Source organism: Camelina sativa, chromosome 15, assembly GCF_000633955.1.
Source record: "Camelina sativa cultivar DH55 chromosome 15, Cs, whole genome shotgun sequence".
NCBI classification, from domain to species: Eukaryota; Viridiplantae; Streptophyta; class Magnoliopsida; order Brassicales; family Brassicaceae; genus Camelina; species Camelina sativa.
In genome coordinates, this window is record NC_025699.1 from 26,648,604 (window position 1) to 26,674,110 (window position 25,507).

At 33.1% G+C, this 25,507-nt stretch overlaps 3 protein-coding genes across 3 annotated transcripts; 2 read left to right on the forward strand and 1 right to left on the reverse strand.

Moving 5' to 3' along the window:
* LOC104748828 lies at positions 465 to 908 on the reverse strand. The gene has a single exon (XM_010470412.1). The coding sequence runs from the start codon at positions 906 to 908 to the stop codon at positions 465 to 467; it is 444 nt and encodes a 147-aa protein (XP_010468714.1).
* On the forward strand, positions 22,687 to 23,903 carry LOC104748829 (F-box protein At5g42460-like). The gene has a single exon (XM_019237102.1). It carries the CDS (start codon positions 22,728 to 22,730, stop codon positions 23,901 to 23,903), a length of 1,176 nt encoding a protein of 391 aa, XP_019092647.1. The 5' UTR covers positions 22,687 to 22,727.
* LOC109129235 lies at positions 24,291 to 24,867 on the forward strand. The gene has a single exon (XM_019237003.1). The coding sequence runs from the start codon at positions 24,503 to 24,505 to the stop codon at positions 24,779 to 24,781; it is 279 nt and encodes a 92-aa protein (XP_019092548.1). The 5' UTR covers positions 24,291 to 24,502; the 3' UTR covers positions 24,782 to 24,867.

The following is a 25,507-nucleotide window of genomic DNA, read 5'->3' on the forward strand; positions in this document are numbered from 1 at the left end:
GTGACAAGGTTTTAGAGGTTCATTGTCTAGGAAATAATTGCTTGAGGCATGTAAGGCATCCGTATTGGTCTAGAACACTTAGGATTCGATTACCCCCATCCTTAGGAACTTTCGTATTTCATTTCTTGCATTTTCCTTACTTACTCGACCACTTACCGGATCAGGTACACGATAACCTGTATCGAGTAATACCTCGAGCTGTTCATAGTTCACTTGCATACTCGATCACCCCACTCGATCCTGTACTCGATTGCTTGCATCGAGTGCTTAGGTCGTGTGGTTTACTTGTTTATATTCTTTTACTTTGTTTATATTAGGACTGTTAGAACCAAACCCCCTATTGCTTGGCTTGACTTGCTTGATTCTGATTGCATCATATCTGCTAGCATAACAACCATTTGGATTGATAACCCTTTGTAATACAACTGCATAGGGAATTGATACCCTTGGTGAAAACTAGTCTATCAATTGTCATCATGAAGACCAACAATGCGGTTCTTTGCCCGCCGTTGTTTTGTCTGAGCATGAAAATAACTGGTATTATGATCCCCAAATCTCATCAATCGACAACAAATTTTCTGAAACCAATACACCTCCTCATCCCGATACGCTTCCCGAAGTTGCCAAGTCAAAGCTGCAAGTTCCTCAACCGAACTAGCATCATCCGCCTGTGCTGCCGCCAGTTTGGATTTTAAATCCTCAATAGTTTCGCGTCCATATGGCATTTGTGCCTTCCTCCAGCGAGAAATGGCATGCCTGCACGTAACAATCTTATCCACAAAATTACCTGGCCGAGGGTTTGTATCTGAGCCCCAGCCCTCTGTAATAGCCCCAAAAAGACCTTCTTTATCTAACCAGCGTCTGTTGAAACGGAGACCACTCCTACACCAACGAATCTTATCCTCCATGTTAGCTAGCACTGGTTTGTGATCCAACGTAATCTGTGATCAGACGCAATCATATCCAAATACTCTGTAAATGAGTGGCGGAAAAGATCATGCCATGCCTCATTGGCAAGAGCCCTGTCTAGACGACACCGTATTGGCTTCTTATCCCGCCAACTTTGCCAAGAGAGGCTATCCCTAATGCTTGGAAATTCGAGTAACCCACAATGTCAGATCATGGAGTTGAAAGGAATAAAGGACGCTGCACTACGCAGACGCCCACCAAGCTTCTCATGGTTTCCTTTCAACTCATTAAAATCACCAATAAGAAACCAAGGAAGATCCCTTGTGATACCAGTTCTTGTTAACCGCTCCCAAACAAGATCGTGGTTCTGTAGAACCGGATCCCCATAGACAAAAGTTAAATAAATCAGTTGCCCCTTGTAAACAAGCTCCACATCAATTAACCGATTAGACGCAAATAAAATGGAAACATCATTATTATTATTATTATTATTATTATTATTATTATTATTATTATTATTATTATTATTATTATTATTATTATTATTATTATTATTATTATTATTATTATTATTATTATTATTATTATTATTATTATTATTATTATTATTATTATTATTATTATTATTATTATTATTATTATTATTATTATTATTATTATTATTATTATTATTATTATTATTATTATTATTATTATTATTATTATTATTATTATTATTATTATTATTATTATTATTATTATTATTATTATTATTATTATTATTATTATTATTATTATTATTATTATTATTATTATTATTATTATTATTATTATTATTATTATTATTATTATTATTATTATTATTATTATTATTATTATTATTATTATTATTATTATTATTATTATTATTATTATTATTATTATTATTATTATTATTATTATTATTATTATTATTATTATTATTATTATTATTATTATTATTATTATTATTATTATTATTATTATTATTATTATTATTATTATTATTATTATTATTATTATTATTATTATTATTATTATTATTATTATTATTATTATTATTATTATTATTATTATTATTATTATTATTATTATTATTATTATTATTATTATTATTATTATTATTATTATAAAATAGGGCTAAACCGCCACTACAACCAATAAGTTCAACTGTTTTTAAATGAAAATAACAAAAATGACCAACAAAAGATTCCATAAAAGAAAAAGATTGCCTAGTTTCAGAAAAAAAAAAATCCGGCTGATGCTTCCTCCAAAGATCCCTGAGATAACCAATAATTGCTTTGTTACCAAGCCCTTGACAATTCCAGCTTAAAATCTTCATTTATCTGCCTTTGGGATTGGTGGCTTCAAACAACCAGTTGCACCCTTGTCCTCCTCCTTCGGCTTTGGGTTGTTCATCTCACCAGCCTGTGTAGCCCCCTTTGGAGCTGGCCTCTTACGAGGAGTGGTCCTCAAGTACACATTAAGTTTCTTGGAGCCCAATCCTCTCAGGCCCATTGGGCCCTTACCTTTGTGTGCTTTGTCCTGTGCTCCCGAAGCAGCATCCGGAACAACACCCGAGATCACCAGAGGTGGAGCCGTGCTAGGAGGATCACCAGAAACGGTCTCCACAGCAACCTCATCACGAGACTCGACCATAGTGAGTTCCTCCCCGGATACAGCAGAACCAGTCACCCCTGAGTCGCCACCCCCAACATCTCTAGTTGTCGCAATTGCCGCACCACCCTCCATGACCAACCCTGCAACACCCTGAATAATACTGGCACCAATGGACCCAGACACATCAACCATAGAGGCCTCATCTGCACTGGTTGACACCATACCCTCGATGTGCTCAGAAACCACTGAATCCCGAGGAATGTCCTCTGAATCCACGACCAAACCCTCCACCTTGTCAGAATCAACCAAGGCGGCACCCATAGGCACATCAGCAACCGGCTCTGACTCCTCCATAGCCGCAGCCACAGATGATTCGAGAACCTCATCCTGAAACAGGGATTTGCGAAACACCTTAACAGGACCAGACATACAAGAGGGATCATCATGTGTATCCACTACCGTTGTTTGCAAGGGCACTGACTCCTTCGCTGCCCCCTGCCTAAACCGATGCTCATTGTATTGCACATAACTGTGAAAACGCCTCTGCTTTGCCATGGGTTCTCCTGCAGCTGAATCCGGGTGAGACTTGGAGCCTCTCCCAAATTTCCCTTCAAAGGAATGCTTCCCCTCAGCCTGAGAACCTTCCCCATTGGACCGCCCGCGATAACCATCGCGAGATGAACCATCCTGATAAGAACCCTGCTTCCTCTCAGCCTTGACAGCCCCTTTGTAACTCTGGGTGCGTCTGACGTCAATAACCTCCGGTTGTGGCAAGGCTGCAGCAGCCTCCTCAACCCCCTTCAGCTGTGGGCAATGGACTTTGTCGTGGCACAAACTGAAGCAGTGTGAACAGTAACCATATAGCCGCTCATAGCGAAGAGAGACGATGGTTTCCTCACCATTGTAAAACTCCACCTCAGTCTCGAAACACAAAGGTTTGAGACCATTTACCACCACCTGAATCCGGCCACCATCAATGTCAACTTCTTGTACTCTCCCAATATCTTCACCAATGCTCATGAATGTGGGTTCCGCCCAAAACTGAAATGGCACCCTTATAACACGGACCCAAAAAATGATGGAAGACGGATACAGGGGATCGACTGTGGGACTCCATCGGACCATGGATACCATCCAATTGTCGAGATGAAAGGGTGCCATCTTCAGAACCTCCACAATATCCGCCTCATCATCGAAATCAAATTGGAATTTCCCCATTCCTAAATCAGCTCCAACCACCTTGCCTTCCAAATGCCAGATCCGCAGAAACAGGAACAGAAGAGTCTTCATGTCCTGCGAACGAGGGTTCATGCACCTTCCGACAATGGTTTTGGAGTATCCCTCGATCAATGTTGTATTGTCAAAATAAGGAATCTTGACCTTGCGCTTCACCACAGCAGGTTGGACACCCTTTGAAACCGAAACTGGACCAAGCACCAAACTTTGAGACATCGCACAAATGCAAATATGAGACTGCAAAGCGCAACACAGAAAGGACCAAAAACTGGGGAAAGCAAGAGAAAAGTGTATGAGATGAAGTTGCTCCATGGAGAGAGAACCCCATTTATACACCGCAACCAGCGAGATCCCCAGACCCACCACTTCAATCCACCCATTCAATACACTCTCAATCAGATCCCGTAGAAACCTCCACGACCAGCTATCAGAGAAAATCAGATCCAAAAGATCGCACCAGATCCGACACCAATAAGCACCAATTGTCCCATCCCGAGAAGTAAATCGAATCTGGGGAGGATAGGGAAATATTCCCTTTCCTTTGCGAATGATGAAAGAGGAGATACCGCATAAATGAGAAGCCACAGAAGGATCGAGATCCTATCGAGAAAGTCCGACAATCCCAGCCTTCCATCCTTACCCCCAATTAGAGAAACGAATCTCAAAACCAATCCACAAGAACAACAATCGAAGGTCGATCACAAATATCCCGAATAAAACACCATTAAAAACCGAATAAACCAAGAACGAGACCGAAAGATCCACCCACATCAATGATCAAAACCCTAGATATCCTATCGCCATCGCCATCGCCCGAGATTGTGTTTGTCTTTATTATTTTTATCCGTTTTTTACAATTTTCAAAAGAAAAGTTTTTTTTTTTATTGGAAAAGGTGAAAAGAGAAATAGAGAAGTGTCAATCACATTTGTTTCTCTTACCTTGATTATGTATTTCTCTAGTTTAGTAAATACTTATGCATTATGCAGTAGACAGCCCCGGCTCAACATAAACGAGGCCCTTGGGCCAAAACATTTTTTTTTGTACTTTTTGTTATATAAATATTTTTGGGTCAATTTGTGTGATAACCAATATCACAAATAAAATTAAGAAAATAGCGTCATATTCAAAATAATTAGAAGAATAGGATAAGGGTAGAAGGAAATTACCATTTTAGTGTTATGTAGTAGAGTAGGGTAGTGGTGGCTGATGGCCGGCAGCGGTGGTCGGAGGAGATAGCCAGCGGTAGTCGGAGCAGATGGCCGGCGGTGGTGGCCGGAAAAGATGGCCGGTGGTGGTTGCTGGAAAAAATGGCCAGTGGAGGTGGCCAGACATATGGCCGGCGGTGGCTGGGAAAGATGGCCGGCAGCATGGCCGGAGAAGATGGCTGGAGGTGGTGGTCGTAGGAGATGGCCGGCAGCAGTGACTGGAAAATATGGTCGGCGGTGGTGGCCGGCGATGGTGGTGGTGGTAAAGAGATAGGTTTGGTGGTGGATAGATAAAATGATATATATTATTTTATATAGTGTATATTATATTTTAATGGTCAGGGTAGTTAGTATGTGAATTAAAGATTTTTTGTTGGTTATAGGGTGTAATTCCCCAATATTTTTTTGAGAATGTTTTGAATTCTTTAACAAAAGCTGGACTATTTTATAAATATAATCTTGGTCTATTTTTTATTTTTGTTAAAATATTAAGGGTCTATTTATGTAAAGTAATAGCATTTAAAAGAAATTTTGGATGTTTTTATTTAATTTTTTTCATACCAATTTACAGTTTTTAAAATTTGATAGACCATTATCTTATGTAATTTTTTTGAGAGACTCCTATCCACTCTAGTTGAGCCGGGGCTGGCTAGTAACTGAAGTCCGAGAAATGTTTTGTTAAATTTTTCTGGTATTTTTATATAATTATTTTGTAACACTATAAATGATATGAGCTGATCTTTTTTTTTTTGTCAAAAAAAAAAAAATGAAGTTAGTTTCTCATCTAAGTTTTGGACTATATTTATTTTAAATTCGAATTTCAGGTTACTCAGTAAAAGAAATTTGTTTAATAAAGTAGGCTTCTATCTATATGACTCGGTTTAGTTTGAAATTGCTTATTTTGGGGGTTTTTGTTTTTGCTTAAAAGCAAATAACTCATAATTACAGTAAATGATAAAAATTACAAAATTGGATTTTGTAATATATATTTTGTTTTGGTTGTTTATAGAAAATAATATAAAAAATAAATAAAAAGATACATAATTTTAAAATACGTAATAATTCATAGTGAGAAGTATGAACTTATGGGTCAGTAATGTCATAGAACTATTAACGAAACTACCAACTGTAGTACTGCACTGTACAGTATGTACATGACTATCAACAAAGTCCTTGTCCCAGATATTTAGTAACACATTGCCCCATTGTAGCTCTAAACAAAACTCATATTTAGAACCCTAAAAACAAATCCACTCCTTGAAGAAATCCATATATGGATTATGCTACAACCAAATATACTAAATTTGCAAAATTTTCATCAAGCAAGCTTTAACGAATAATAACTGAAGTCATTAACCCTCAACACTAAAAACATAAAATGATTTTATTAATGTTTTACTCAAAAACTTTGTGTGGATGAATGCAAAACACGACCCGATACCTCTTATATATATATATATATGTATATTTTGTAGATTATTGAAACAACCCGACCCATTTTTTTAAAATTAAGCATCTCATACTACTTAATTAAACTAACAACATAAACATCACTAACTAGCCATAATACCAATAACATGCACAGCGGAATCCATATAACAATAATCAACTCCGATAAACATCAACAAGATATCAATCCTAACCATTCTATCCAACAACCTAGCATACTTCTATCCAAAGTTTCAACAACATATAAACATAACCATCAACACACAATCAAAACCCTAGATCATCCTCCTTGTGTTAATAAGTTCTAGCATAGAGGAACAGAAGGAAGACCAAACTCAAAAGAAAAAGGGAAGAAGTGTTGGGAGTTAACATCAATCTTTGAAGGAGAGATTTATGAGATCTGAAGATGTTTGAAGCCAAGGATAAATTCTGATCAAGGAGGAGCTACAATTATGAAGAAGAGGCGAATAGCTAAAACCAGCAGAGGAGAACTTTTAAAGGCAGGCTGCACATAATGGAACGTGATGTAAACTTATTCAAGAGAGTAAAGTATCGAAGGAGAAGAGATGGTAACCAATGGAATGGTACACCATTATCAGATAAGAAGACCAGTTGTAATCTCAGAATGTAAGAGAAATCAACAAAGAGGAGAGCAGTAAACAAAAGATTGTCAAGAAGGAAGAAATATGTCGAGCGAGCCATGAACTACGTAGAAGGTAGAGCTGAATAATTCAAAGAGGATGCAAGAAAATAATGGAGAAGATTCAAATGAAGTGTTGTATCATGCAGTCCAAGAATAAAGCACAGTACCTAACTAGAAGAAATGATGGACTAGACTTGTAAGATGAAGAAACCAAGTAAAGTCGTAATGGAAGCGACTAAAGATGAAGAAGGAAGAGGGAAGTGTTGAAGTTCTAATAGCAACACCTTAAAAAAAAGGATTTCAAGAGTGGTATCCAAGTAGCAGAAGAAATGATTGGAGTTAAGCGAATACAAGAATTCTCATTAAATGCCAAGACGGAAATAACCAAGCTAGAAAATGAAGGAAAAGGAAGAAGTCTTTAAAGGTAAGAGACCAAAGAGGAGATTGAGCTAGCAGAAGACCCAAGGCGAAGCTAAGGAGAATTTGAGGACGAATTCTATTAAGGGGAATTGAATGTAATACCCTGTACTAAACCTAAAAATATACGGGAAGGATGTGGACATGACCATTCGAAAAACGAGAGAAATAAACCGAAGGAGGGGGAGATTGGTTAAAAACCAAAGGAACAACGATGAGTAAAGCTCAGTAGAAGGGATCTAGAGCACTTGTCTCGAGAGATTATTACTCAAAAAATAATTCAAAGACGAAAGATGCAGTAAGATAGTCGAACGACCTTACCGAGAAGAAAACGTTGAAGAAGAGAATTTATAAGAAAGACTAGTTTCAATCAGTAGCCAAGAGGACTGACATCAGAAAGCTCTGAAAAAAATATTTAAGGATCGACGCTAAGGTTCAATAGGAGCTGATAGCCGTCTAGCAAGAGTTGCTATTTTACGGTAATTAGTCCAGCAACTAAGAATCAGTTCGGAAGGTATAAAAAGAAGAATTCTGTAGGCTAAGTCATATGATTAAATCAGATAAGAAGCTTGAAAGGTTTTAGCCAAGAAGAATCAGTCAGTTTTCAGAGTTCCAGAGAATCGACCCAGAAACTACTCATAAGAGTGCTAACAAGCAGAAATTGAATTTTGTGCTAAGGACAAGCTTGAAATAAATTAATAGAACCTTGAAGAAGTCAAGGATGCTGTAAAAAGAAGTAAAAACCAAGTTGAAGCACAAAATAATTTATTTAAGAAAATCAAGTAGCTAGAGACTCTTTTAGCCAATCACCAAAAGAAAAAATGATAAGATTAGTTTTATCTAAGCTTGAGGATTTTAGGGAGCCTTAAGGAAAAGAAAATATGAAATTTTATCATGGAAAATCAGAGTTTTCATGAAGGAATTATTTCTAGGGCAATGACACATAAAACTGGTCGAAACGAGATATTTTCTACGAGAAACAATTAACGGTTTGTAAGAGTTAGGCTTAGAATCAATTAGGAAAGTGATTATTGGTCAAGAGGAGACCAGGTGGCTCATTCTCAGCCAAAATAACATGATAGGGACGTTGGTGAGCTGTAATGCCATGTGTTGCCTTGAAAAGTGGATAGGCATGGAAAAAAATGGAATAGCAAGTTGTGATTGGTGGAAAACTGAACGTGAGACACTTGTTTAATTGACTAAGCAGTTGTAGCACCGACCTTAGGAGACTATAAATACCCAGCCTTCGTTCATTAGCTTTGGTAAACCAAAAATCAACCTTAAACCTTAGTTAAAAAGTCTTAGTTTGTTTTCAGCGATAGCGAAATTCTCCGAACAGCTCAAGGAATTTTCTGAGGAAGTTCGCAAGCTGTTAGGTAAGTAGCTTAGTCTTAGTCTCAGTTTCCCTTCTAGATTTTTCTTTTTAGATTTCAAACTAAGCGGATCTTGATGATGTGAAATCTAGAGATTTCGAGTTCGCGTGGATCTAGCTAGTCGGAGACGTGAAATCAAGCCAAGCTCCAGCCAAACCTTGTGAGTACCTAACACATGTGAAGTAGCACATGTTTAGGTTTCATTTCATTAATTGTTTAAATTGCGGGTGAGGTTAACTTTCGTAGTTGATTGAATTTTTTAGTTGTTGTGTTTATTATCGTAATTTCTTGTTGTAATTGTTCCATGTTAGGTTCATGTTCTATTTTTTTATATCTCATGATCATTGTTGCGTGAATGGTTTGATGTGATTATTATTGTGTGATTTACTTTTTTTGAGTAGTATATATTTTAGTATAATTGTTTATGCTATCATTTTAGCCGTTATGCTGCTCATTTAATTGCAAGTCAATAATTGGTAGTTATTGACGAGGTTGAGATGCCTTGTTTGATGTTGTTTCTTATTTGTTATTTGATTGTAATAGAAATCTTGTTAGTTTGTTGTGTGTTGTTTGCGTTAGTCTTGCTCGTGCATGGCTAATGTTTGATTGATTGTTAGTTTAAGTTGCAAGTATTCTTAGTCATTAGATATACTTGTATTTTGGTTAAGTCATTAGTCCTGTTAAGACTTGGTAAGGCGATAACGTGATTGTCCCAATGGCTCGGAGTGGTTAGTCAACAAGCACTACTTGGCGAAGTATTAAATATTACCGTAAGGGAATAGGTCCCTTGTACACGGTTTTAGGAAAGGGATGTGATCTTTCTAGCCTATGTGGCTAAGGGTCAGGAAGCATTGCCTAGTGGAAAATCCGTATTGTAGAAGATCAAAGACCTTAAGGTGAAGTTTATTAGTATCGTACAAGTTGTAATGTGAGTCGTTGTGAATGTACTCTTTATTTGAGTGTTTTAGCTTCTTTAAGCATTGTTTGATTGCGTGATTCTTTGATTTACTTAATGCATGTGTTGGTTGCATTAGTTGCTTGTTTGTTCTTATAGTTCAAGTTGGGGTGTTGTTTACAGGTTAGTTAGGTGGGCTCACTGAGTGATCTTAGATTACTCATGATGCTACTTTTTGTTTTACAGGTATTCCCTTTTAGGTAATCCCCTAGCTGTTGCAATGATCATAGGCTGGCCAGATTAGATGATTTACAGCTTTTTGCTAAAAACTCGAAAATTTTATTATGTATAGTTTTCTATATGGGCCCGAGAAACTATACTTGTTTTGGTAACGATTTAAAGTACGATACTATACTAAGTAAGAATCGGTTTTATCTAAACCTGAAAGCGTTCAAATAATATATTAGTCCTGTCCGGACTGACACAACTCGCGACCGTGGTACAGGTTGAAAAGCCTTAGGCCATGATTAAAAGGTGAAGATACTCGAGATCGGTTGATTTGAGCAAATAGATGCGTTCCGGGAACCTCTATCGACTGATTATGGGATTGGGCGTCATATGTGACGCCCCTGTTTTGTTTTGGTTATAGGACGGTTCGAGGGTGTTACAAGTGGTCTTCGTGACGGTCCTTCCGGATGTGTGGCCTTGGTGGCGGTCCTTGTTAGGACAATTTTTTGGCCTTTGTGGTGGTCCTGTTTAGGACATTTGTTTGGCCTTGGTGTGGTTTGTTTAGACATTGTCAGCCTTTGTGATGGTCCTGTTTAGAACATTTGTTGGCCTTAGTGGCGGTCCTTGTGGCATTTTTATGATCTTTGGGTGGTCATGAGGTATTCCAGTGAGGGAACATGTGGTTGGTATGACTTTGTGATATTTTACGTGAGCCACGGGAGGGAGTCCTGGTTAGGAGATAGGACTCAAACATGTTCAGAATTGTTTGCTCTACGAACAGTTGGTCATGAACGACTCTTGGGGAACTTTAGTTCTCCTAGTACTGTCATATTCTGAGACTTTGTGGCTTGAGAGTAAGGCTGGTATATCGACTTCGAATGACGATCCGGGGGCACGCTGTAGGGTGGCAACCCGAGAGACAAATATTGGACTTTTCTTATATATTATTGCATGTGGGCTTAGGTCCGATGAGGAGCCAATATTATGGCATGCAGGCTAAGGCCTTATGAGGAGCCAATAAAACTCAAGATTGAGACCCATGAGTAAAGGAAAGTCCAAAATTCGAGAGCAAATAATGTATGGAACGTGAGTCTATCGCCTGGAGGTAACCTTCATAGATCGGTTAGAGGAGGTGCGGGCCGTGGAGATAGGTGCACGGAGTTCTTGGATGATGGTTGTTCGAGATTCGAGGACGAATCTATGTTGGTGGGGGAGAATTGTAACATCCGCGAACCAAATAATTGATTCGATTTGTCGATTTGGTTTAGTCTGGTTTAAGTGAAATCTCTAACCGACGTATTTAAAGAGAAAATCGACTTGAGGGTTTGGGAGAAGCCACTTTTGTCGATTCTAGAGAGAAACAGAGGGAGAAAAGAGAACACTTGAGAGTTTAGAGTTTTTGTGTGATTTCTTGGCTTGTTTTGTGAGATCTGCTCTGTGGAGTGAGGATCTGGTGCTAGGATCAAGGGAGAAGCTTTCTAAGGGGTTGGATTCGTTGTTTTTGGTCAGAAACTTTCTGAAAAAGAGGTGAATGCATGACCATGGCTGTTTTAAGCCTGAGATTTCCTTTGTTTTGCTTATTTTATGTTGTTTGTGGTGTTTTCTTGCATGCTCTTAATTGTTTTGTGGAACCCATGAGTTTTTATGGCTTTTGGGAGAGTTTTGGTCGATTTGGAGGACTTGGATATGGAGATTCGACTTTCGGTTTCGAGCAGAACGTGTCTGTGGAGTCGGTGTCGATCGACACCAGGTGGGTGTCAGTAGACACCAAGGTTTTGACGGCACAGAGACTTGGCGAGTGTCGGTTCTAGGGTTTCCGGGTCGAGGAGGGGTGTCGGTCGACACTGATGTGCAGTGTTGGTCGACACCAACCCTTTTAGCAGGCGGCTGATACTTGTTCCATGGTCATTTGTGTTTGTTTGTTGCCTGTTTAACATTGGAATCTCATTTGCTTGTGTGTATAGCCCAGTAGATGAGATGATTGTCTCACTGAATGTTTATGACAATCCTCATGTATCTTAATTTGTGTTTGTGGTGAAAGTAAAGGTAGCGTATGATCGTGGAATCAAGACAATGAAGAGGAGAATGTTCTAGAAGCTCGGTTGTTTTTTCTATATTGCTATTAGGTTGCGAGAATGGAATGTAGTGGTCTAGAATAGATGTTTAGGTTGCTGACTTATTGTTCTATGACTTGGTTTATGATATTTGGTATTGATGGTTAGATATTATTGAATTATTCATTTGATTATTTAATTCATTAGTTTATTGTTTGGTTATTTTGCTGTTTGGTTTGAATGTGGTTAGTGGAATATAAGATCATTAAATTATTATTACTATTATATAAAAAAATGGTAACAAATTTAGCTAAAAAATTTGTATATAAAAGATTATAAACAAATTTAGCTAAAAAATTAGTTTTAAAATTAAAATGAGAGAATTGAGCAAAAACAAACTCAATAATAAGCAATTTAAATTGCATCAATTTGATTAACTTGGTGCAGTCGATACTCATTATTGGAAAAATGATTGTCAGCTACTTGAAGTATATACCAACACATAGCCACACATACAAACAATATAAATGTCTTGTTAACTACGTACACTATTGTCATCACATAAGGACATCCATAAACAAACATATGTTATGTTTACAACACCATAAACATTCGAGGTTAGCCGGAATCCAGCGTTGACCGGTATTAACCGACGTTGACCAATATTTACTGGCGTTGACCGGTGTTGACCGGCGTTGACCGCTGTTGACCAAAAAAAATATTCAAAAAAAAATATATTTTTTTCCTAATAATAATAATTTTTGTTTTTATGTATTTTTGAAAATACAAAATTAAAATTGATATTTAAATAGAAAGAGTATAAATTTGTTATTATTTATGAAAAAATCTACTACACATCAAATTTTAGTGGTATAGTTTTATTATATTATTTTTGGTATATTTTCTGTATTAAGAAACAGACAATTCGTGGGTTCATCCTTACGGGCGAACATCTCTTATTCATCCCCTTTAAATTAAGAAAACAAATCTTAATTAAAGAAACAAAATATGTTGATCAATCCATTTTAAAATTGTTAATTTTAATATTATATTATAGTTTTTAATTATCACATCTAAAACCCTAACCATTTATTATAAACTCAAACCGACATATAATTTTGTTTAATTATAAAATCTAAACCCTAAACACTCTTTTATAAATCCAAACAGGCATATAATTTTATTTAATAGTAAAATCTAAACCCTAACCACTCTTTTGTAAACCCAAACCGATATATAATTTCATTTAACTGTAAAATGTATACACTAACCACTCTTTTGTAAACCCAAACTGACATAATTTTATTAATAAAATATCTCTTTTTTAAAATATGATATGACAATGCCATATTATTGTATTCTGATTTGTTAATTAAGAGGGATGAATGAGAGTTGTTCACCCCTAGCCTTAACAAAATTAATTACTTTATATACCACAAATTTTGTTTTTCATATTATTTTTATTTTTATTTTTGTAAATAATTTTCTTGTATTTTTTCGTTGTTATATGTTGTTTTTGTAAATTATACAAATCATTTATCTTTTTATTTATTTATCAAAAATACATAAAAACAAAATTATTATTATTTTTAGAAAAAAAAAATATTTTTTTTGAATAATGTTTTTCTGGTCAACGCCGGTCAATACTGGTCAACGTCGGTCAACTCTGGTCAACGCCAGATTCCGGCAGACCTCGAATGTTTATGGTGTTGCACACGTAACCTATATTTGTTTATGGATGTCCTTACGTGATGACAATAGTTCACGTAGTTAACAAAATATTTATATTGTTTGTATGTGTGGCTATGTGTTGGCATATAGTTCAAGTAGCTGACAATCATTTTTCCCTCATTATTCCAATTCTGAACGAAAGGAAGACAATCTTCTCCTCCCACAATTTACTCCTAGATAAAACTCTATTTTGTTATTATTTGACACTATATAAACCCAATTTCGTGATTGAATCATATTCTTTTTCTAGATCCATCCACCTAACGTTTGGAATATATACTGCATGCCAAAGGTTGAATGAAATGTATCCTTGCGACTAAAAGACACTGTCAATTCAGCCTTCTCCAATACCCCTGAGATCTTGATGATATCTCATTTCTCTTACTTCCACTTTAATCATTAAATCCAGGATATATCTCTTAATCCATTTTCAAATCCTTAAAGTATAAATGTGATTCCTCCAAAAAAAGTAATCCTCATTTTTGAATAATTGATTTTACCATGAATATACCTTAGGAGCCGAAAGAATTGACAATAGAGCTCATGTTTGTAGTGGTGGACGACATTCAAATTTATAATATTAAAAGGGAAGCATTATTTGTTCAGTACAAAAAGAAGAGAAAAAATAGGACATGAAATACCCTTCATAATATAACAAACCATATAAAAGGAAAATGATAGGCAGGTAATTTTATTGCCAAACAAAACCGGATATTAATGCAACCCGGTTTTTATATGTTCGGATCATGTTTTGTCTGTATGGATTGAGGAAAGTTTTCCCAGTTACCAAACAAATGTATCATATACGATATAATATTCCAATACATATATGATCGTTATGATTATGTAGATATGCCTAGCCGATTCCAATACAATCAGGCCCGTAAATTGGACCAGATATGTAATTTTCCAAAAACAAACATTCTACAGTTAACAAAAATTAATTATACCGATCAATGTCCCCATAATCATGCTCACGCAAATTAAAACATATAAAGGGAATCGTATCATGATATGTAATTGATACAGAAAATAAATTAATCATGAAAGAATCCCATAATCTACTATTGAAATGCACGTACGTTATTAAATGGGGACATTAAGCACTCAAGCATTTACAGAAAATTACAGCAGTTATACGAAATTAAAAAGATTTCAAGTATCTTAAACTTATTCTAAGGATTTTAACAATAATAATGGTATGACAATTGCTAGAACACCTAAACATATGAGTTTAATCTACAATCAGTGCCGAGAATAACTGTGTTTAACTTACAAATCACCAACTATTACCATATTTCTGTTTGATAATTTATTACTCTAAGTCTATTCTAAATAAATGGGTCTCGAACGATAAATAGATGGCTAAGCGATTATCAGTATAGCATACAACGATATACTCCATACACATTCGGACCTTAAACAAAAATAGCTGCAAATAATGAAATCACGAGCCTCACCAACATTAAGCCTTTCAAGACGACTTGGAAGATTCAAGTGCGAATTATTCATTCGTGGAGGCAGTATACTAATCTCACCGGAGAAACCTTAGAAATGATCTTACCAGATGTTGAGGTAAGCTTATATTCATATATATTAATCCTTTATCTATATATTTATAATTGTTTCACACATTGATGATTAGTCTGATTAACCAAGTTACTATGTGATTGTAGGAAACTCTCATCCATGCGACTGTAAAAAAATATCAAGTTAACAAGTTCCACAAAATGATCGTGGATAGGGAGTAGAGATTTATAGAGAATTTCCAGTTGACTATATTGATGGGAAAGTTTAGGGCAACAAACCATGTTTGCCAGGTCCAATAATTAAAAATATAGTTAATAGGAAACTTAGATTGAAACTATATGACTGAAGTTTTGTCTAAAAACTAAGATAGATGGCCATTATACCATCATCTAAAAAAATTCTACACTTCATCAATACATATTTTACTCTCTAAAGGATTTATAGTCTTTAACCAAATTACTATCAAATTTTCCTTCAATTCCCCCTAAAAGATTAAAAACAATTAAATCTACACCAACAAATAAAAATATTTTCAAAAATAAAATTAAAATAAAATAAAAAATTATAGAAAATAATCCCGCACGTACGTGCGGGTCTGAATCTAGTAATACATATATGGTTAATTGTTTATATATATATATATATATATATATATATATATATGGTTAATTGATTCCTCATATGGTCCACTCTTTGGATAGATTAACATGACCTATAACAAGTATTGCCCAAAACTCAAGCACAATCCGATTAGATAGTCGATTACTACTATCATGCATCGATAGTTTCCCATCCGATAAGATATCTTTTCCATCCAAAAACGGGAAGTATAGTTTCTTAATCCATACGAAAGATGCATATATATCCCAATACTTTTTCTTTGAGTACTCTGCTCTTAACGAGTCCATATATATATATTGAAATAACCTTCAGACTGCAAATGCGATTACATCATGTTAACCAAATATTTTTGAATTTTGTTTGTTCATGAATATTTTAAAAAGCTTTGTATGTTTTTAACTATTTGGTTATATATTAAAGTCTTCTTAAAACTTAAATTGTCATTGGTTAAACGAAAGAAACAGTTAAACTGTCACTGAAAGGCAATACTAATAAACTTTCATCATATCACGGTAATAATTAATTTTGACCAAACTTTAGTAAAAATCTTTTGGAGCTTCAAGATCAAGTAACAAATCTATAAAGTATAGTCGGTGATAGTAACGACCCGTGAATTTGGTAAATTAAAGTAACACATTTCTTCATATCTCACTTTAACAATAAAATATATTTAAGGTTGGTTACCTTAACATTTAGTTTTAAATTTTAACGTAATTTCGAGTACTATATATGTGCTTTTCTTTATGTGTTGTATAGTTGTATGAATATTAATCGGTTGAATAATTGGCTAACTCAACTGAGTCAGTTACCACTCCTCTCGATAGCTTAAATTCGATTCTGCAAGGTATTGAAAAGGATCGATTGCTCATCAATCTAGTGGAATACATATTCTTTATATATCTATAAATTATATATATATATATATATATATATAAATGATTGACAAGATTGTAGTTGTTGGATTTTAACCCGCACTCTGGAAATCTAAATTTAAACATGGCCTTTTTCATATTGGATTTAAATATAACAGCAAATATCATCTTATACCAAGAAAAATCGTAATTCCATTTATTTGTTGTATTTGAAGAAATTAAAGATTTATCATTTGAAGTATTATATTTCGAAATTTAACTCATTCAGATATAACAATATATATGTTTATCATATATATATATATATATACAACTCTTCAAGATGAAAAAATATGTATGGTTTCGATAATCTTATACTAGAATTTCGTCTTGTTTGTGTTTAAAGCAAGATTCAAATCTAGCTTTAGCATCAAATCAAATAACAAATGAGATCACGATCCAAATACAAAAGATCTGAAAATCTATACAAATCCCAAAAGGGTCTATGTAGAAGACTTAAGGAGAATATGGTAATGATGTTTGCTTAAAAAAGAAATGTGCATGTATGGTTACTGGTTAGTGAAACTAGTAAGCCTTTTGAATGTTCAAAGTCTCACAAGCATTCCACTTAGCATACGGATATGTATAGACATAATTTTTTTTTATTCTTTTTAGTTAACATTGTGTGCTATTAATTTGGTGGTGGCTCGTTTTGGTTATTGAGACAAAAGCCAAGTTGATAATAATAACTAACCCGTATGGATATACAGCTTTTAAATACTAATGCGCATATAAATTTAGGTATTATAATGCATGGTTGATGTGCTGAACCATCAAGTAGGATTAAATTACGAATGCTAAAGTTATTTTCCACATAAGCTTTATCAGCCATAAACAGTGGATGGAAATACGATTTACTATGATAGAGTTGATAGCTGATTTTTCATATACTATATATATGTTTAATTAAGTAGTAGAAACACTTGAGCTTAACACGCACTAATAAGTAACCACAAGACAATGCAAAACTAATTTATACTATAAAAGTTGGCTAACTTTCTCCATTTGAGTGACATGTCAGTAGTGGAGAGAGTGCCACCTGTCTATCATCATTAAAAAAAACACAAATCTAAACTAAGAAATATGAAACATCTTCTATATCTTTATATATATATATATATATATATATATATATATATCCCAAAAACAGTTTCAATATTGACATAAGAAATTTAGAGAAGCTTAGAACAAGTCCTAAGAAAGTAGATGCATCACCAAAAGATAAAAATGCATCAGGAGTGAATCAAAAAGCCACTTCTTCCTCTTGGCGTAAACCATGAATCTATCTACATATGGTTTAAGCGTTATAATTTTGTCAATAGTTTGAAGAGTTGCAGTAATGATCGAGATATTTCTTAATATTGTAGAGAAATTCATGAAAGTTTGTCCCAAAATAAACAAAATTTTATATATGATGAAGATTGAGATTTTGTTCACTATCAAATGAAAGATAATTGAATTAAACTGTAGAATGTTAGTTAGAAAGATACGGAGACAAAGAGAAAGGTGGTTTTCATATTCTAATATTTAGAAGTTGTCAAAAAGAAAATTAAATGAATTTCTTTTTTTTAAAAAAAATTAGAGTTATATTCAAAAAATAGAAGAGCTAGCATAAAAAGAAGGTGTCTATCTTAATTATATATATTAAAGAGTTAGCCAAACTGCAATTCTTGATAAAAAAAAATGTTAGTATTTCATAGTATATAATTGAGAAGCGAAGATATCTAAATACTTAAGCTTCTTTTGAATGAATTTAAAATTTATTCAACTAAAAAAAAATATGCATCCTTAAATCAAGCTTTCATTTGAAATATGTTTTTAAAGTTTTAGATAAGAATTATAGAATAATTAAATCTCTCAAAACAAAGTTGTTCATGCATGTATCTAATAATTCAATTACAAAATGAGAAAACCTATATGAAGTATTAAAAAAATCAATGTCAAAATAAAATTTTCAAGATTCCATAATTAAAATAAACTAAAGATAAATAAAAAAGAAGAAATTAGTAGCACAATTGTTTAAAAAACGGTAAGTCATAAGCACGCACTATACGCAGATATTCATTTAGTGTTCTGTAAATCAGTGATGGTTTAGCTCCTTTGCCTTTAGTTATATTTTTTACACATAATATATGGTACATCCTGGACAACTTATATATTCTAAAACGTAAAATTTTGATGAATACTATTACGTTTCACAAAAAGACATATAAGTGATACATTTACAACTACATCCCACAACCTTAATTACCACTTGTTTTATTGTTGTTCAAACTTCAAAGTGGTTTGAAACCAAAGTGTATACCGCTTTTAATTATACAGACAAGGAGAGAAAGAGAAACGCAACAATAGGGTTAGGGTATATTACAAAAGTGCCTCAAGATGATTAAAGAAACCGTTAGTGTTAAAATGGTATTCGCCTCAAAATATTTGGTTTTCCACTTGGATACGCTTTCGAGATTTATACAAAATATTATATTTCTCTAATTTACTTTTAATCAGTTAACATTCATAGAAATTAATATTTCTATGCAAACTATTACACCGGTTAGATGTTATTACTTATAGGCAGATCTGCTTATAGGAATACTACAAAGCTTATCCTAATTAATGGTTTTCTTATATTGCTTCCTCCTAATATATATGTATATTTTTTTGTCAAAATTCTGAACAAACTCTTCCTCCTAGCTAGTCTACCGAATCATTTTCTTAAATAAATTATTTTGTACTTAACTTTAACTGCTTGCGTCACTACATTATATATTTATATAGTACGAACCAAACAATTATTTTTATAATCCTGATAACTTAAGGTCGATGTGCTGATATATTTTAAATATCTGCATGCACAGTTGCACACACGCATGCATGACAGTATGACACATGTATGTACAATCAGTATTTGTCTTAAAACATTAGTAACTGAATTTTATATATAAACCTAAATTCAGATTGGTTGTAAAATTGTATTCTACTATATTAATTGAAAAGTACAAATATAAAACTAACCTTAAAATGTATAAAAAATTACATTCAATTGTCATTAGAAAAAATTAATTAAAGTTAATTAACTAATTTAAATAAATATAATTAAATTAAAAAAAAAACACTCACATATAAAATATTAAAAAATCTAAAAAAAATATATAAACCAATCAGAATTTTAAAAACTAAGATTTTATATCCAAGTATACAATACAACTATTTTTAAAACTAAATTCGAAGATTTTGTTAAGATTTCAAATTATGATTCTCCTATCATCTTTATTTTATTTTATTTACAAATTGTTTAGAACTTTCATATAATACTTATAATTAATAAAATGCATATTTTTCTGCATATGTTATGATTTGAATTTTTTAAAACGAAGATATATTACTCAATATATGAAAATGTGTGTTTTAATTTCCACATTGGCGGGTTGGTAAAACTAAATTTATATAGATAATAAATTAATAATTTTTATTTACTCACAATTATAATATTAAAATTACTATTTTATATTTTACAAAATGTGATACAAATACAACAAATAAACAATATAAAACTATAATAATATATCAAAAATAAAATACTATAATATTCTAAAATAATTAGTATTCAAATAGACTAATAGATTTACATAACAATTAAAAATAAATATTATCTCAAACAAAATAATTTTAAAAAAAATAAAACAATAATTTTTATTATTATATTATAATTTTTTTTTTTAAATATTGATCTATGCTTTAAGCACGGGATATATTCTAGTTATACTATTATAAATGCTGCATAATACAATATTAGGCAACTGAATGTTTTTTTTACTAATTAAAAAAAAATCTTTATTCAAATCTCGGCTTGCAAACTAAACTATAAAATCGTAGATCGAATTGATTTAGTACAAATGTCAAATAATTTAGTTAGAAAACATGTTTGAAGAACATTAAACATAATCGTAAATGAATCATTCATTATAAGTAATTTCATAATTTGAACAAAAAAAAGAAGTAATTTCATTTAGAAAATGATATTTAGATAGACGTTACATTAAAAATGAAAAAAAAAGGACATGATATTTTTGTTAAATAAAGTGTAGAGGCAGGGTCAGTTTCTTTCTAATTGTATAACTAGTAAGATAATCCAACATAATCAGTGTGAACGAGACAGTTTTTGGAAATATAAAAAGAAAAGTTAAGAATTGAAAGACATCATCACTTAAAGCAGTATAAGCTCGATTACGACCTGTTAAAAAAGAGATACTTGTTAAAAATGCCACTTTTTTAAAAAATATTTTGGATATACCATTTTTCGAAAAGTTTATGGATTTTACCATTTTGAGAAGGAAAAAAATACATATTTTGGTTTTTTTCAAAATACAATATATACTTAATACCAAATACTAAATCCTAAGAACAAATAGAACCGACTAAACCCAAATATAACAAATAAAATACATGTTTAATCAAATTTTTGTAACCTAAAAAGTAGTAAAATTCACAAACTATTCAAAAAATAGTAAAATCCATAATAACCACTCCAAAAAATGGTTTTCTCATAATTGATTCGTTAAAAAATTCCCACGAGAGAATCGGACAAGAAAATAAAGTGAAGATGCTGTGTAAGCATATATATATATATATATATATATATATATATATTTATAAATGGTTTTTAAGATATAAATTTGATAATATAAAAAAAAAAAAAAAAGAGGATAAGATTAAGTGGTACAAAGCACTTAAGTAACAATTGCTGGTTTTGACACTTATAGGGCATTTGATTCGATCTTCTTCTATCAGTCCTTCTGTTACCTTTTTGGGTTCTATAGATCTATTTCGAGTATTTATTTAGGTGGACCTATATATGCGCATGTATGTATGAATAAAATATAATCATTATTTTTACATTCTTTCTTAAGTTTCTAACAAATTCTAGGAATAGAGATCTTGGATCAGATACCAGATACGAATCAGAGATATATTGAAGATTTCTGAAATATTTTTAAATATATATATTCAATGTTTTCAATTTTGTTATTTCCATTTTTGATTAGGTGTATATCAAAACATCTAACAGCATCTACGTGATTATAGATGGTCACTAGTTAGTAGGGGTTATTAGTTTAAGATTTGAATAGAGTTTTAAAGATTTTAAATGTTATGTAGAAACTGTTGTTATTAGATCAAGATTTTGTTAAACTCTGTTAAAGTTTAGTGTTATTAATTTGTAATTTATAAAAAGTCATTTAAAATCTTAATAAATCTGGGTTATTAGATTCAGACTTTTATAAAGTCATTAAAAGTTTTGTGTTATTCAATTAAAACAAAAAAATCTAGGATTATTAATGAGTTCAATTATTATGTTATTGATTCATGATTTTAGACACTTTCTTTACAAAATAAAGTTATGGAAAGTATCATAAAAATACAGGATTGTTTGGAGGACTTTACAAGATTCTAGAAAACTAATCAATAAAACTCTCTAGCAATCTTTAACAATCTTTCATTTATTCATTTTTTATGATTTTGTTGAACTCTTTAAAAATCTTCATAAATCTCACACCAATACTAGTTTTTTTTCTTTTTGTCAGTACAATAACTAGATAAATTTTGACTATAATATATCTATCAAAACTGAAAAATTAAGGAAAAATATGTTTTAACTTCAAAAATCTTAAAATAATATCATAAAGAAAAATAAGCTATTAATAAAAATAATTTTTTTTTTAAAAACACTAGTAACTAACTGAATAAAACATTCAAATGTAATTAGTATGTAAAATAAAATGCAAATGTAATCGTTTCTATTCTGAAAAGCCCACTATTGGCCCAGTGGGTTTCTATATGTTTAGAAAGCACCTCTTCTATATTCACAATCGTAGACAAATTGTGGAAAAGGTAGGGTTTAAGAGACTTGGAAGAATGGCGATAATGATGTCAGATCTTTTACGGGATTTGGTAGAGGAAGTGCTCATTAGGGTTCCGTTGACATCTCTGAGAGCAGTGAGATTGACTTGCAAAAAATGGAACGATGTATGCAAAGATGGGAGCTTTATAAAGAAGCATATCGTCGAAGCAAAGAAGAAGCAAGTGATGAATGAGTTTGAGATTATCATGATGACGGATTTAAAGGTTTATCTGATGACCGTCGATCTTCACAGCAATGTAGATCCATCAATGACGCTTAAAGGTACGCTTTTTAGCCTGAAGGATGATGCAAATCATCATCATCATCAGGTCGATGATATAGTCAGAGTCTTTTACTGCGATGGTTTACTATTATGCATCACCAGAGACCTCAACTCTAGGCTTGTGGTTTGGAATCCTTACTTTGGGGAAACAAGGTGGATCCAACCCAGAGATCGTTACCACATTTTCGAAAATTACGCTCTTGGGTATGACGAGAAGAAGAAGTACAAAATCTTTAGATTTGTGGATGATTCGTACGCCTATAGGGAAGAGGAACGAATATGTGAGTTAGAACTCTATAGTTTTGAGTCTGATTCATGGAAGGTTGTTCTTCTTACTGTCCCTCCTGAGTGGGAGATAGATTATCATCACCGTGGCGTTTCTCTTAAGGGTAATACTTACTGGTATGCTACTAATAAGAACGATAAGAACGATGATGTTGTTTTCTTGATCTGTTTTGACTTTACAACAGAGAGATTTGGAGCGCCCCTGCCTCTGCCTTTTAACCCTTGTCCTACTTGGGATGATATCGTTTCTCTCTCTAGTGCTGGGGAAGATCAGTTAGCGGTCTTGTTTCAGAACGTTCATACACTGAGGATGGAGATTTGGGTTACGAGTAAGGTTGAGCCTACAGAGATCTCGTGGAACAAGTTGTTCTTAGCGGTTGATATGAGACAACTCATTGGTTTCGCATTTCTGTCAGGGACTTTCTTCATTGACAAGAAGAAGAATTTTGCAGTGGTTTTTGATAGAGATGTTGGTGCGTCTTACACTCGCGGCATTGCTTACATCATTGGGAATAATGGATACTTCGAAAAAGTGGATTTTGGCGAAGCAGCAAACCAGGATTGTTACCCACTTGTCTCTTCTTATGTTCCAAGCACAGAGCAAATTACGCAGCTAACCTGATTAGTATTATTCAACTACTGTATTCGTTCTGTCATTTCGATTGTATAAATCTGACCATTGTTATATCTTTTCTCTGGATCTCAACATGACCTCTAGTTTCTTTTCTTTTTTTTTTGAATTGGGTTTCATCGTTATATTTGTAACTGAGAGCTGTAAATAAAACTATATGTGAACTCTCTTTGCCTCTTGCAGACATTTCTTTGAAACAGTCAACTGCATCTTGAACATATCATCCCTGGGAGATTTCTTAACATTGTTACTTTGCTTGTTAGCTGAAAAGAGAGAGTACTATGCATGACGCAATAACTCTGTTTGCACGTTGAAAAAAACAAGTAAACAAATTTCAAGTAATCTTGATTTGGATACAACAAAAAAACTCAAGGCCACTTACACATATTCCCTATCCAATTGAGACATTTACATGATTCTCATAGAAACACACAACAACTACTAATCGATCCACACCTCTTTTTAGTTTTACTTTTGCATCAAAAGGTGCCTTTGATGGGGCTCCCAAAAATAGGATCAAAGTCGGACGACCACGTGTCTTATTGGAAGCTATTGCCGGAGCGTCTGGATTTACAGCCGTCGCTTCCACCATGGACAAAGAGCCAATTAAAAAGGCTAAAAAGAAAGGGTCGACGCAGTTGACCAACCCTCCTCAAGGTCCTCCGCCAACATTTAATGCGGCTGATCAGGAAGGATTTGGTGGCACGATTGCTGCTTCTTCCCGTGGTGGAGGGTCTGGTTCAGGCACTGGAGGGCTAGGGATTGATCTGAATGTTGATCCAATGGAGGAGGACGAAGGAGGGAGTGCATCTGGTGTTACTCCAAAGTTTGATTTTAACAGGTCACCGTTTGTTTCCGTCTTCTTGTAACACCAGATGCAGCATTCCCTCCTTCGTCCTCCTCCATTGGATCAACATTCAGATCATTGTTTTCTTCGTAACATTGTTTTCTTCCGTTTGTTTTTGTTTCTTTGAAGTACACAATCTTCGCGATATATATTTAATTATATACTAATTATGATATATATCAAATTTAGAAATATATTTTTGAAATGAATTTTGTATGAAAAGTTTATTTTAAAAATGTTTAATATGTGTTTCTTTATATATATGGTTTTTAATATTTTGAAGCAAAGTAAAATAAACAAAACATATAATATATCAGAAATACTTTTGTTTAAAGTAATTAAATCCCTCAAAGTTCTTTTATTTTAGATTTTAATGTTTTGTGATAAATTGTTAGGTTCTTAGAGCATCTCCAACCACACTCTATTTGAAAGTCAATACTCTATTATAGAGTAACATTGGCTCCAACACTACTATATATCTTACTCTACATTAGAGTAAATACTAGGATTACTCTATATTCAACTTTATTTTTTTACACTAACTCTATTTTAGAGTCAAAAATAGAGTGATACATTGAAAAAAATTATGCTCTATTTTAGAGTAAAAAATAGAATATATATTGGAGATAGTTTTAGCACAAATGAGGTTTGTGTAGAGACCAGATAAAATGAAAATAGTTTGCTATTACCAGAAAAATCTCATCTTTCCCTACATCTTTTCCAAAGCTTTAATATATGGATGCGATCA

Bases quoted from the DNA above. Each gene is read 5' to 3' on its own strand.
- LOC109129235 (XM_019237003.1), top strand. From the start codon at position 24,503: ATGGACAAAGAGCCAATTAAAAAGGCTAAAAAGAAAGGGTCGACGCAG.
- LOC104748829 (XM_019237102.1), top strand. From the start codon at position 22,728: ATGGCGATAATGATGTCAGATCTTTTACGGGATTTGGTAGAGGAAGTG.
- LOC104748828 (XM_010470412.1), bottom strand. From the start codon at position 908: ATGGAGGATAAGATTCGTTGGTGTAGGAGTGGTCTCCGTTTCAACAGA.